This window comes from Pezoporus flaviventris, unplaced genomic scaffold (assembly GCF_033815535.1).
Source record: "Pezoporus flaviventris isolate CSIRO_AGI_PZ_B2104156 unplaced genomic scaffold, CSIRO_AGI_Pfla_v1 ptg000021l, whole genome shotgun sequence".
Taxonomy (NCBI): Eukaryota; Metazoa; Chordata; class Aves; order Psittaciformes; family Psittacidae; genus Pezoporus; species Pezoporus flaviventris.
The window spans coordinates 5,958,264-5,971,617 of record NW_026892569.1 but is presented as its reverse complement, the minus strand read 5'-3'; the positions used below and the strand labels follow the sequence as shown (position 1 = coordinate 5,971,617).

Sequence of the window (13,354 nt, the reverse complement as noted above, 5' to 3'; positions counted from 1 at the left end):
GCCAATCAGCGCGTCTCAGGTTGGCCGGTGCGAGGAGCGGGGTTGGCTTCCGCGGGAGTAAGCGGGCCGCGGAGAGGAATCGGAGTGGGTGACATTTCCTCTCGGGCCGCCCCTCTCTGCCGCTGCCTGAGCGGGGCCCCGAGAATGGCAGCGTTAGGAGGTCGGTGCGGCCGGGCCAGCCGTGTGGGGGAGCGGGCTGGAGGGGGAAGCGGCTTGTGGGATGGGGCACTCGGGGTGGGGTGGCTGCTGTGGGGGGCCTGTGTGGTGAGGGATGTCTGGGGAGGGGAGGCACACAGAGGAGGGGAGTGAAGCCTTTTATCTGGGGGGTGGCCGTGGGGAGAACCGAGGTGGGGGTCGCTGGGCTGAGGGGTGGATGTGAGGGGGGACGGGCCCGGGGTGCTTGGATGAGGGGCCTGCGGTGTGGGGAAGGTGATGGCAGAGGAGGGTGTCCGAGTGGGTTGTGTGCAGGGGTGTGAGGTGAGGGATGGTGTATGGGCAGAGAGCAGGGCCGCGTGAGGTGTGCGGCAGGGCTGGGCTTTGTTAGGGTAGAGGGAGGGTTTCCTGAGAGGGGCACCTCAAAGCTTGTGGTCTGTGTGAGGGGAGCTCAGCCGAGAGGGGTTGTGCTTGATGAAAGGCGTCTATGAACGTGGATGTGTGGGGAGTGGAGAAGGGAGGGGGGTCTGAGAAATTAACGTGGAGAGTGTTTTGGGGTGATGTCTGTGAGAAACAGTTAAAATTTTGAGATGCAAGTGAGAGGAATATTGACAGAGGATAAAGATCCTTGGGGCAGGATAAGGGAAATGAAGGTGATTAAAATGATTGGGAAGGTTTTATGGGGTGAAAGCTGAAATGTGGATAGTGTAAGGATTAAATAGAATACATGCATGAGTACCTATTCTAGCACTAGAAGGTGGCTTGCTCGTATTTGCTCATTGCCCGAGTTACTGTCAGGGTCAGAAAAGAACTGTTTTACATCTTTTTCACTGTTAGAAAAATAAACTCTCCTGCAGTAGTAGCTACATCAGAGCTTTGTGTACATCAAAGCTGTGGTAGGTAGGAAGCCTTGGAACCGATTTAACAAAGTATTGTTTACTTGGAATTTGCTCGCTGGTGATTGAAACTATTTCTAAACAAGCACCAATTCTCCACTTCCCTAATGATTGGTTTGAATGTTGGAGCTCAATTAGTGTGATAAAGTTGAATCCCCTATTGTAGATTTTACCTGAAGTATTTACTATTGTATGGGAGGAGTAGGGTGGGAGGGATGAAAGTGTTTTGAAGACTTTTCCTAACAGTACTTTATAGAGACACTGATGATATTTGGCCCCAAGCCTCCCTGGGAAATGTGTGCCCAGCAGCAGATCCCCATTGATTTAATTGTGCCTGCTCAAAGCTGTGTCTTAATTCTGAGTAAGAGAAACTGTAACTGCTGTTTATCGCTACGAATTAGAATTGAAATTTCCTATTCATTATCGGCATTGTTGTTTGCTGTCCTCTTTGCCCCTTTGTGTTGCCTAAAGTTTGTTGGAAGCATTCTCTGTTGCAGTCAGCAGCTTTACCTGATTTGCAGCTCTTGCCACCTAATGTTTTTCTTTTGAGCTCTCCTTTGTTGTTGTTGTTGCGTAAAAATTTGGTTGCTATTACGAAACAGTTTTTCGTGCTTGAGGTATTGCTCAATTTTCACTTTGGGCTTTACTTCATTAGGCACATCGCATGTTACTTAGAATAATGTGCTCCACTCCATTCACTTTTAACAATGATATGTGAGCTCCTTCATAGCCAAGCAATTTGATATGGCAGTTGTGTTGTATTTGTAAAGAAAAACATTTAAGCATCCATACAAACTGATGTGAATTTAAGTTTGTTGCCCAACATATTTACTGTTTCTTCATGAGTCCATGCTATTAACCATCACTTGTGTAAGCTAGAAGCTGGTTCCTGTTTCAATGTGAAGTTAAGCTTGTGCATATAGACTTGTGTAATGATGATGTAGGTTGGAGGCTTATGTTATTCTTCTGCATTCTTTGGTTTTCCTGTTTTATAAGTCAGTAAGCTTTGTGATTCTTGACTTAATTTCCCAGTGATATGGAGTAACCATGAGTTATGTGGTGGGTTTTTTTTTCTTAATGTTAATAGATATAATTTAATGGTTAATGGTAACCAATGCATACATTGAAAAAAAAAGATATCTTTATATCTTTACTCTTGAAAGTGTTAGACTTGCTGTTGATGAATAGTGACAATGTGGAAGTATAAAATATTAATTTGAGCTAATTCTTGCTCCTGCATGGTTTTTCTTTGGATGGAGAGCATTGCGGTATTGTATTTCTTGTTTGTTAGTTAAACAGTTTCAATTTTTGCCTTGTAGAACCAAGTAAGTTTTCACAAACACTGAACGGAATTCCTTCTTCAAACCCAGTCAGCAGTGGAATGGACCCCTTCCATGCTTGTAGTATTCTTCAACAGCTGAAAACCATGTATGATGAAGGACAACTGACAGATATTGTAGTGGAGGTGGATCATGGGAAAACATTCTCCTGTCATAGGAATGTTCTTGCTGCAATCAGTCCTTACTTCAGGTACAATATTCCATTGTTCTAGTGATCAAAAGCAGAATTATAATTGAAGTTCATTATTAAAATTAAAAATCACACCTATGCTAATATTCCATGGAACTTGGTAATACAGTGAACCTAGTTAATAAAGGTTATTGTTCTCTTCAGGCCAGTGAATTAGCAGTGTCTGTTTATAAAATGAGTTTCACTGGAGAAAATGTTACATGATTTAACAAAAAAAACCAAACAAAAACCCAAACAAAATTGCATCCAGTTTTGAGGGTATCTTGGATACAAGAACAGCATATTTAAACTACTTGTTTCCTTTTAAAGTTATATATTCTAGTATGCTAGAATGTGCATGTGAAATAACTTTTTTAAAGTTGAATGTGAAGACTTGCGCATGTCAAGAGCTTTGCTTGTAAACTGAGTGAATTTTAATATGGGGTTGCTGAGGTAATTAAGCAAGAAATTTGAGTTTGCCATTTTTGTTTCAGCAAGTTAGAACTGATCTTAAATTTAGGTATCCAAACAGGACAGTGTAACATCAGTGATAAATGTATTTATGCTGATACAAGGGCAAACTGATTGGGATTAGCTGTACAATATAACTTCATTTCTCATACATGTACATGGAAGGTGATTACAAATAAACTGCTGAATGTTTCTCTTTTGTAGATCTATGTTCACTAGCGGCCTTACAGAGAGTACCCAGAAAGAAGTTCGTATAGTTGGTGTTGAAGCAGAGTCAATGCATTTAGTATTGAACTATGCATATACCTCCAGAGTAATGCTGACAGAGGCCAACGTTCAAGCTTTGTTCACTGCAGCTAGTATCTTCCAGATCCCTTCCATACAAGACCAGTGTGCTAAATATATGATCAGTCATTTGGACCCACAGAACTCCATTGGGGTGTTTATCTTTGCTGATCACTATGGTCATCAGGAACTCAAAGACAGATCACAAGACTACATTCGTAAAAAGTTTCTGAGTGTCACCAAAGAGCAAGAGTTTCTTCACTTGAGAAAAGACCAACTGATAAGTATACTCGACAGTGATGACTTAAATGTAGACAAAGAAGAACATGTTTATGACAGCATTATAAGGTGGTTTGAGCATGAACAAAATAAGAGAGAAGTGCACCTTCCGGAAATATTTGCCAAATGCATCCGTATGCCTCTGTTGGAAGAGACATTTTTAGAGAAAATCCCTCCCGTGTTTGCACAGGCTATGGCCAAAAGCTGTGTACAAAAGGGACAACATAGTGCCAATGGCTATACACAACGGCTTGGAATGACCGCTTCTGAAATGATCATATGCTTTGATGCTGCCCACAAACACTCAGGAAAGAAGCAAACAGTGCCTTGTTTAGATTCGGTCACAGGGAGAGTGTTTAAACTATGCAAGCCACCAAATGACTTGAGGGAGGTTGGAATTCTTGTATCTCCTGATAATGATATTTATATTGCGGGTGGTTACAGACCAAGCAGCAGTGAGGTCTCCATTGACCACAGAGCAGAGAGTGATTTTTGGATGTATGATCACTCTGGCAATAGGTGGATTCCGAAAGCTCCTTTGTTGCGAGCCAGAATAGGCTGCAAACTGGTTCATTGCTGTGGTAAACTGTATGCAATAGGTGGTCGTGTTTATGAAGGAGATGGACGTAACTCACTCAAGTCTGTGGAGTGTTACGACAGCCGAGAGAACTGTTGGACGGCTGTCTGTCCAATGCCGGTAGCAATGGAGTTTCATAGTGCTGTGGAATATAAGGATAACATCTATGTTTTACAGGGTAAGGTGGTTTGACTACACGGTGTTTTGTTGGAAGTGGGGATTGTTCAATCTGACTATGCTCCCTTAAGCACCTTGGAAAACCTAAATTTCCCGGACATTTAGAGTATACTTGGAACAGCAAGGTGGAATGAAGGCTAGGGAAAGCAGTGGGTGCGAAAGAGTGAGGTTGCTGCTTGAGTTCTCATGCCTTGGGAATGTGTACTGAATTGTAGCATTGAGTATTGCACAAATAGCAATTTTGGTGGTGCTAAGTCAACAGTATAGTATTAAATTTTACTGTCGAAATTCTTTATTAAATCTTCATCTGGTTGAAATGCCCTAATGTTGAAGAAAAGATATTGTCCTCTGAAAAAGCAGGTTTCATTTTATTTAGCTAAACCTGTGAAAATTCCTGGTGTCTGTATTCTTGGTGACCACTGAAAGCCTTCATTTCATCCCCTACCCTGCTATTTGAAGTCAACCTGGAAACTAAGAAAGGTGGTTTCTCTTTCTAATTAGCTCTGTTTCTTTGATCAGTAATTATATAGTGCCTTTACATCCTTTCTTCAAGAAAATAATCGGACTTATTGGTGTATTAGATATTATTAAATTAATAAACAGGATAATTATCAGAATGGATCAAATAATTTATTATTCATTCTTCTATAAAATACCTATTTGTATTTTGAGCCATATAGCAGTCTGCACATAAAAGGGCAGAGTCTGGTCTATGGGGCTGTAGTGAGAGTCCCAAGAAGTGGAGCGAAAGAAGAGAGGGTGTCTTGGTTATGTTTTGCTAAAGGCCACCTCTGAAAACACCTGCAGAAGTTGGAGTCCTAGATTCACATCAACACCCTCTTTGGGTTGCTCTCCATACAAAGCTGGACTAGAAGAAAGAAATAGGATAGAGAATACTGTAAGGTCATTGTTATGTACTTGAAGAACTCAAGTGGATTTCTTGACTTTGCTTTCCTGCTACTTGGTAAGGTTGGGCTTCCACATGACTGGGAGAGACTTCTGTAGTTTCTGTATCAGATTTGACTATTGTTGATTGTGACTTTAAATAATTGTGTTACACTAGCAAGTTGTCTCTGTCTGTTCTGTTGGGTCAGACATCTGTTTTAGGTGGTTAAAAGAACACAAGAATATTTAATGTAATACTTTAATACAAGGGGTAATGGCTTTAAAATGAAAGAATAGATTTAGGTGAGAGAAAAGGAAGAACTGCTTTTCAGTGAGGATTGTGAGGCACTGGCACAGGGTGCCCAGAGAAGCTGTGGCTGCCCCATCCCTGGCAGTGTTCAAGGCCAGGTTGGATGGGGCTTGGAGCGACCTGCTCTAGTGGAAGGTGTCCTGCCCGTGGTAGGGGGTTGGAACAGAATGAATTTTAAAGTCCCTTCCAACCCAAACCTGTCTGTGATTTAACTTGTTAAAAGCTTGTTAGAACTGCTAAAAAAATAAACAATTTTATAACCTGCATAATTTGTTTACAGATTTTAACTGCACTAATTCTGTGCTTCAGTGGTTTAAATGACAGCTCAATGCTTGCAAGGTATTTCACTGTGCAACCAGCAGATTACAAAGATTTATGTTATGGGAAATAGGCAACTCTTCTGTTTGAGTGTGGTAGATAAAACCTTGATTGAGTTGCACTGAAGTAGTATAAAAAAAGTTAACTTTCAATAACCTTTCTAGAGAAAGGTAGTAAGTTTGAAGTAGTCAATAAGGATTGAATGTTTAAATACCAATGGAACACGAGCATCAGTCATAGGAGATTACACTTTGGAATAAAAATTAATTATCAAAAAATGTATTATATGTAAGGCTTGGCTTTTAAGTTGTCCCCCCATCCATTTTATTGTATCACTGCTGTATTCTTTGTTATACTTGAGGTGCTTGGTTACACAGCAGCTTAATTAAGATTCTTAAAACAGCCATGTGAAATTATATATGATTTGAATTATGCTGGTATTTGGCAAATGTTAGACCTTTATTTCCCCAAGCTTTACAAAAGACAGAGTAATCTTTATCTATTTTCATCAAGTTTGCAGAGCATAAGCTTTCAGTCAGCTGAACTTCCATTAACTGCAGCCTGTAGATGCTTCTCTGTGCAGTGAACAGAAGAGATGTTTTGTAATTGCATCACGAAACTAATGATGAATCAGTAGCTTCATGCAAATACTCACCTGGCATCCTTCTAAGCAAATCAACCCAAATGTGTAACCCAGCTTCCTGATACAAATGGTTTCAAAGTCTGTGTGTGGTGCAAGACACAATTGTTTGCTCAGGTTTAATGACTTTCTGGCACTGAATTCAGGGACACCATGGTCTGTAGATGACCTATTGTGAAGATGTTAAAGAACAAAACAAATACTCCAGACATTTCAAGCCTAGAATCTTATGAGAATTTGTCCCACATTAGTAAGCATGGTTTAGAAGTATTGAAGGACATCTAGTAAATATGTAAAACATTGTATTTCTGATACAATTCACATTCCCTCTTCTTCGGCTGGAATAGAAACTCAAAGTAGTTTTTACTCATGTGTTTGTAACCTGGATGAAAGCAGGCCATGGTGCTAGGGTTTCTGTTACGGGATCAGGGCACTTAAAAATTGGTAGTCTATGGAAGAACATATCTGAAAGCTTAGTAGCTGCAGAATTACTGGTCTGAGAATGAAGCATAAGTTATGTTTTATTTTTCCTCTCTTTTTTCAGGGGAATTTTTTCTCTGCTATGATCCTCAGAAGGATTACTGGGGCTTTTTGACCCCCATGACTGTGCCTAGACTCCAAGGCTTGGCAACTGTGTACAATGACTCCATCTACTACATAGCTGGAACCTGTGGAAACCATCAACGTATGTTTACCGTAGAGGCCTATGACATTGAACAAAATAAGTGGACTCGAAAAAAAGACTTCCCTTGTGATCAGTCCATTAATCCATACATAAAACTCGTACTCCTCAAAAACAAACTCCATCTCTTTGTCAGAGCTACTCAAGTCACTGTTGAAGAACATGTTTTCAGAACCAGCAGGAAGAATTCACTCTACCAGTATGATGAGGTTACTGACCAATGGCAAAAGGTCTATGAGACTCCCGACAGGCTCTGGGATTTGGGCCGGCATTTTGAATGTGTTGTTGCTAAATTGTATCCGCAGTGTCTTCAGAAAGTTATTTAAATCTTGTTTGTTTTCAGTCACAGGCCTTAGTGATTTCAGTGGTGATATGATGCTAGAGAAAACATGTCTTAAAAGAAAACAAAGAAATCCTGTCAGTATTTATTGTAAGCTGAAACAGACCGTTTTTTGTGTATGGGGACGGGTGCTCTTTAAAGGTTGCAGTCTGGGGAGGGAATACTGGTTCAGTTTCATATTTACTGATGCTTTCCTGGGAAATGAGAAGGAGGTTACAAAGTGCAATTATCAGCATTCTTTTTTTTTTTTTCCTGGTAAACACTTGTTTACCATGTGTAGTCATGTCATACTAGAGGGGTGGTTTTGTAAGAGCAAATTAAGTGGAAGAGCCAGGATAACTATGCACTACAGTGAAAGAAAATCTAGCATTACTAGCTAAGGATGTCCAAGATGTTTTGAAGTGACTTTTCTTTTTTTTCCTTTCCTTTTTTTTTTTTAATACGGGTAAATTTTGAGGCAATATCACTACGTTGGTTTTCTTTGGTTGTTTATTAGTCTAGATTGAAAGTACATAGAGGAATGATAGATCCTGATTCATAATGATCTCTCTTTTTTTTTGTACTATTTTTGAAGTCTGCGAAGATGTTTTGTGATGTTTGTGCACTACAATTTAGGAGGAAAACTCGAGTCCTCGAGTCAGCATTGGAGCACAGAGTACCTTTGCCCCGGACGGATCCTGTTCACATTACTGTACCACTTCTTGTCTGTGGATTTCTGAGCTTAATGATGGGGGTGGAATCCCAACATCTACTTTCTGCCACATAGACGTAGTGTTGTAAAACCATGTATTTTTTTTAACACTGCTTAACACCTTTTTTTCCATCCCATAAAGGGCTTTAACCCAAAAGTTGATGGTGCTAGTACGTTTTTAATACTTGTTTGTCTGAAATGGGCCAGCTTTATGCTACTGTTTAAGACAGCCTGTTAGTTTCCATGAAATGTGTCTGTCGTGAGGCCCTGTCCTGTCATCAGGTTGTCTTTTTTAACATAACATTTTTACTGCAGTGGTATTCTTGCACAGAATGGTGACAGGATATGGCCTTCATAATAGTGATTATTTTTCTTTTTGTGTGGAGTGTTCAGTTTGTCTCCACTGAAGTACAGTGCTATGTGCAGAGTTGGCACGTGCTCCAATAGTTTGGAAAAGCGTGGCTTAACTTTACAAGTTGTTGTTCTTTTCTCCTGGCAGTCAAGCCCTCAAATAATTCCTCTTTCATTCTGATCTATAATGTGAAAATTTGCACTACTGAGCTGTCTTCGTTATCTGGTGTATTAAAGGAAAATTGACAATAAGTGTCCATGGCCTAAATGCTCTGAGGTGCAAATGCGCAATAGGAATCCAATGTATTGCAACACTTTTCTCTACGTATTTAACATTTAGTTTATTTTTGAGTAGTAAATGAGTTCAAAGTTCAACCTCTACTTCAGTACTGAAAACTGGATTTAAAAGGGAAAAGATGAATCCCAAAACATCTATGGGCTGTAACTCACCAGGTTTACTTTGTTACAGCTCTAATTTTTGCAGAGCTGTGAGTATGTTATCTTACTCTTCCCTGTTTTCTCCAATTGACCTAAGGAAATCAGTTAACTTGCAGTGGCCATAGCTGACTGTAAGTGCTTACCACTATCTGGCTTCACAGCTGATATTTCAGTAAGCCAAATATTTAGCTTGTTGTTTATCCCCCTGGCATGGCTGAGGATTTTGATACTGTTTGTTTACAATGTGGCGTTACTGTTCCCAAATGGGATCTTTCTCATCCACAACAATACATGCCTGGTTCTATTTCTTAATTCTTGCACAAAGTGTTTAAAAGGCAAAAACAAACACAAAAAACTGTGAAATGAAAAGGAGAAAAAAAGAAAAAGCCTCTTTGCATTACATACCTCATCTTCCAGAGACTCACCAAGCCGCTGCTTTTGAACATGAGCACCTGAATTGACACTTCTTGCTAAGACTGCATTTTCCAACAGTGTTGAGGTGTGTTGTTTTTTTGTTTAGTTTTCCTCTGGATACTGTTTTCAGTGTATCCATAGCCAAGAATAAGAGTGTTGGTGTTTTTTTTAAAGGGCAACTGGCTTTGTTTTTACAATTACGCTTAGTCCTTGGCTAGCTCTTTGCTCTGTTGTAGGCCTCTAGCTGCAAGCTTTCTGAAGCACCCTCCCTAACAGTGTTGCATTTATGTGTAAAACCATTTCTTTGCAAAGTGTTATGTACATTTTTTTTCTCTCTTTTTTTTTTGGTTGATTTTGGTTTTTTGTTGTTTTGGGTTTTCTTAAGCTTGGTTGAATATTTACAAGACTTCTTGCTGCTTTTTGACAATCTATATTTATTTAGTAGAACAAATTTCAATATATTACTTGAAACTATGAAATAGAATTGAGTTAGCAGTTGACTGGTCATGTGATGTATAGAAGTACAATATGCTGTGGTTAATTCTACAGTAGGTTTGTTCATTTTGTTTTATCTGCACTAAAGTACGAAGATCTCCATTCTGTTTAACCATTCAAACTGAGGGTGTGATCCAAGTCTGTTATGTGTTTAAAAGTTAAATCCTGGAACTTGCTGTGGGAGTAGAATATACTAAACTTTTTGCATGAGGAGTTTGTTGAGACAGTAATGTAGCTGTGACATTTTGCCAATTCTTAAATGCTTCTACGTCTTGCTGAAAGTCAGATTCCTGCTAAAGTTTTGCTTTAGAGTCAGGCTTAAGTAAACTTGCACAGCACAAGAGAAAAAAGTAATTGCACCAAAGGTACTGATAATATTTAAACAGTAATCTGTACATTTTCCCCCACTTGGTATTTTTTCTGCATTCATTTCTTGCCCTTTATTAAATGAATTTCTAGCATTGTGAGGACTTTGTGCGTGTAAATCTCTTCTTCCAGACTTCTTAGTTACTTTAGAAGGCAACATTTTGTAATTTACACTTGATTCCATCAGTAAAATTTAGCCTAACTAAAAGCAGTTCTGGTGCACCAACCATGCAGTGTGTGTATGTTCTACAAGAAATCGAAGAGCTCCCTGTTCGTAAGGCTGTTTAGAAATGGCATCCAACATTCAGTGCTCAGGTATGTTAGTAAGAAGTACTGTAGTCCTATGAGGGCAAATGTGTGGATTTTTAAACATTTTGCCATAATTGCACAATTTTGCATTTTTACTTAATGTCATGTTATGTTTCTTAAAATAAACCTATTGTTGAAATACAATTGAGTTCAACTGGCTTTGTGATACATTTCTTGCATGCTTTTTAGTAAACTTCTGCAAGTTAACCCAGTGATACATCGCTTTGATGCTTGTTCAGTTGTTTCTCTAATTGTGTGTAATGTATCTATGCCATTTTTTTCCTTTTCTTTTTAAGGCTGTTACTTGGGGTGGAAGGTGCTTTGTTCTGCTTTGCTGTCTCCTTGTTGCTATTCAGGTCTAACTTCTCATTTGCTTACATGCAGGTGACATCATCTTTCCCTTTCACTTCCTCCTTGCCTTTGCCTGGAGCTGTCATCACAGCAGGAATGTCAAGTAGGGCTTTCCAGTCTGATACTGCTGCACATTGGAAAACCCTGAAATGCTTCATACTGAGTTTCCCAACATCCTTAGTAAGGAAGTTCCTTCCCAGGTGGCAAAAGGGAGGTGGAGAGTATAGTGATGCTAGTTGCAAAGGAGTCTACTGCAGAGCCGAGAACAAGAAGCCTCTTTTCCCCTAGCTGTTTAAACAAAACTCCAGCCTTATATGTGGCTTCTGATGTACTGACAGTGCTTAGCACATCTGCTTGTAAATTATACTCTTCATTTGAGAACCTTTGTTCCCTTTCAGGGACTGTCTAATGATGCTCAGTCATTGCAGGCTAGGAAAACATGAAATTCTCTTGTTTGGGAAGGTACCCCTTTTATTGAGTTCTTGCAGGTGTTATTTCCACCCTCCCACCCACTCAGCCCCTCACCTCCAGCCTGTAAACTTGTCTGGTTGTGATTTAAAGGCTGTTCACCTGGTAGTCTGCTCACAACAGAAAAAATTCAGCATCCAGCCTAGTGGTGGTGGTGTATCTACAGATGAGCTCTGCACACATGGATGGTGAGTCAGGCTGCCTTGGCTGCCTGAGCTACACAGAAGACTGCTCATGAGCCATGCATTGCAGTACCCACATGTCTGGAGACTTCTGCATGATGATCCTAGCCTTGGGTGAGTTTCTGCTAGGAGATCCATGCTCCTGGTCACCGTTTCAGAATTTTCCATTCTCTCCAGTTGTACTGAAGAGCAGTACCCATGGGTCCTGGCCTCTTTTTGTAGTCACTGGTTTATTTTATGTGATTGCAGCATTGTTCTTCATAGGTGAGCTACTTTCTTCCAACCTATGACAGCATGTACTGGACAGTCTTGATATCTTTTCTGTTTGCAGCCTTCTGTTGCTGGGAAGATCTCTCTGGAGTAAACAGCCAGTAGAGCAAAGGCGCCACTTGCCTGCCTACTTTCCTGTCCAGATCTGCAACTGCTCTGTCACAAACCAGGGATGTGTCCCCTTGAAGACCTAGCAGAAGAAAATGATGAAGCCAGCACAGAGGAGGTAGGCTTGAACTTTCTAAGACATATCTGGAAGCCACTCTTGGTTTGTAATGGCCACGGAGGGGGACCAGAGCCAAAACTGGGACAGGAGCAGTTCAACCATCTTTTTTGATTTCCCTTTTGCTCTCATGGCAAAAAAAAACATGATAAATGAACTGGCCCTCAGTGCTCTTATGAAATCCTTCTAACACTTGGCATGCAATGAATGAGAACTTTGCATGGTCAAGTTGACCTATTCAGGTATATTGAGGGTCATGGATAACTAAGGGAGCAGTTTTGCAAATTATTATACCCTCTAAGTGTCAAAGAGGATTTCCCTTCTTTGGATGCTACAGTAAATTCTGATGTATTTTTTGATGATAGAAATATATGGGCACTTGTGAAGACTTTCTGTCCTGGGAGGGGATGGAACTATTTTCTGGCCATTTTGATTTTCCCTTTCAGACATACTTAGGGAAGCAAGGCAGGTTATTTTGGAAGCATTTGCTGGAGGAATGGAACACACATGTACACCCCAAGGTAAAGTAGCATTACTTAAATGAAATAATCCACCAGGTTTGTTCGACTTTCATGAATCTGTGCCCTGGTTTTTCACAGCCCCAAAGTTACTAAGAAGTACACTCCCATATGCGTGTGCAGGGGATATCTCGCAGCTGGGCACTCGTGCTGTCAGAAGCTAGAGAAATAACCACCCAGGTGTTGCTATCTGCTTATCTCTGTGCAACATGTACTCCCCTCTCTGCCTCAAAGTTTGAACCTCACCCCTTCCTTAACATCTAGTTAAGATCCCATGTGCCTCACTGCTGATTTCTGTACTTTATGCAAATGATAATGCAAAATATCCACTGTCAGAGGCAGGTATTTATTAACTGTGGCTGAGTTTGCGTGATCAAGCTACAGGTTAACAAGTTATTTTGGGAGCAGCAAAACTGATTTCTAATGTGTCTCTCTGTAGCAGGTTTTCTGAACCATAACAAAGGTTGTGTTTGTCAGCTTCCCCCCTGCAGGAAGTTGCACAGGGTGCCCAGAAAAGCTGTGGCTGCCCCATCCCTGGCAGTGTTCAAGGTCAGGTTGGACGGGGCTTGGAGCAACCTGGTCTAGTGGAAGGTATCCCTGCCCATGGCAGTGGGGTTGAAACTGGATGAGCCTTAAGGTCCCTTCCAACCCAAACTAGTCTATGATCTCCTTCTGTTCTAGCCAACTAATTGCACACAAAACCTGTACAGACTACACATCTTTGAAAGCTTTGGCCCTCCATAAAATGTAATTTAA

General features: G+C 40.5%; 1 protein-coding gene across 2 annotated transcripts; it reads left to right on the top strand.

Moving 5' to 3' along the window:
* On the top strand, nt 1–10,730 carry KBTBD8 (kelch repeat and BTB domain containing 8). Of its 2 annotated transcripts, none has more exons than XM_061455775.1 (4): nt 1–160; nt 2,420–2,579; nt 3,234–4,348; nt 7,045–10,730. In XM_061455775.1, exons 1-4 carry the CDS (start codon nt 145–147, stop codon nt 7,506–7,508), a joined length of 1,755 nt encoding a protein of 584 aa, XP_061311759.1. In that variant the 5' UTR covers nt 1–144; the 3' UTR covers nt 7,509–10,730. The 2 variants fall into 2 exon arrangements, with proteins under 2 accessions (XP_061311759.1, XP_061311758.1); XM_061455774.1 differs by having other exon boundaries at nt 2–160; nt 2,369–2,579.
* Nucleotides 10,731–13,354: the final 2,624 nt, after the last annotated feature.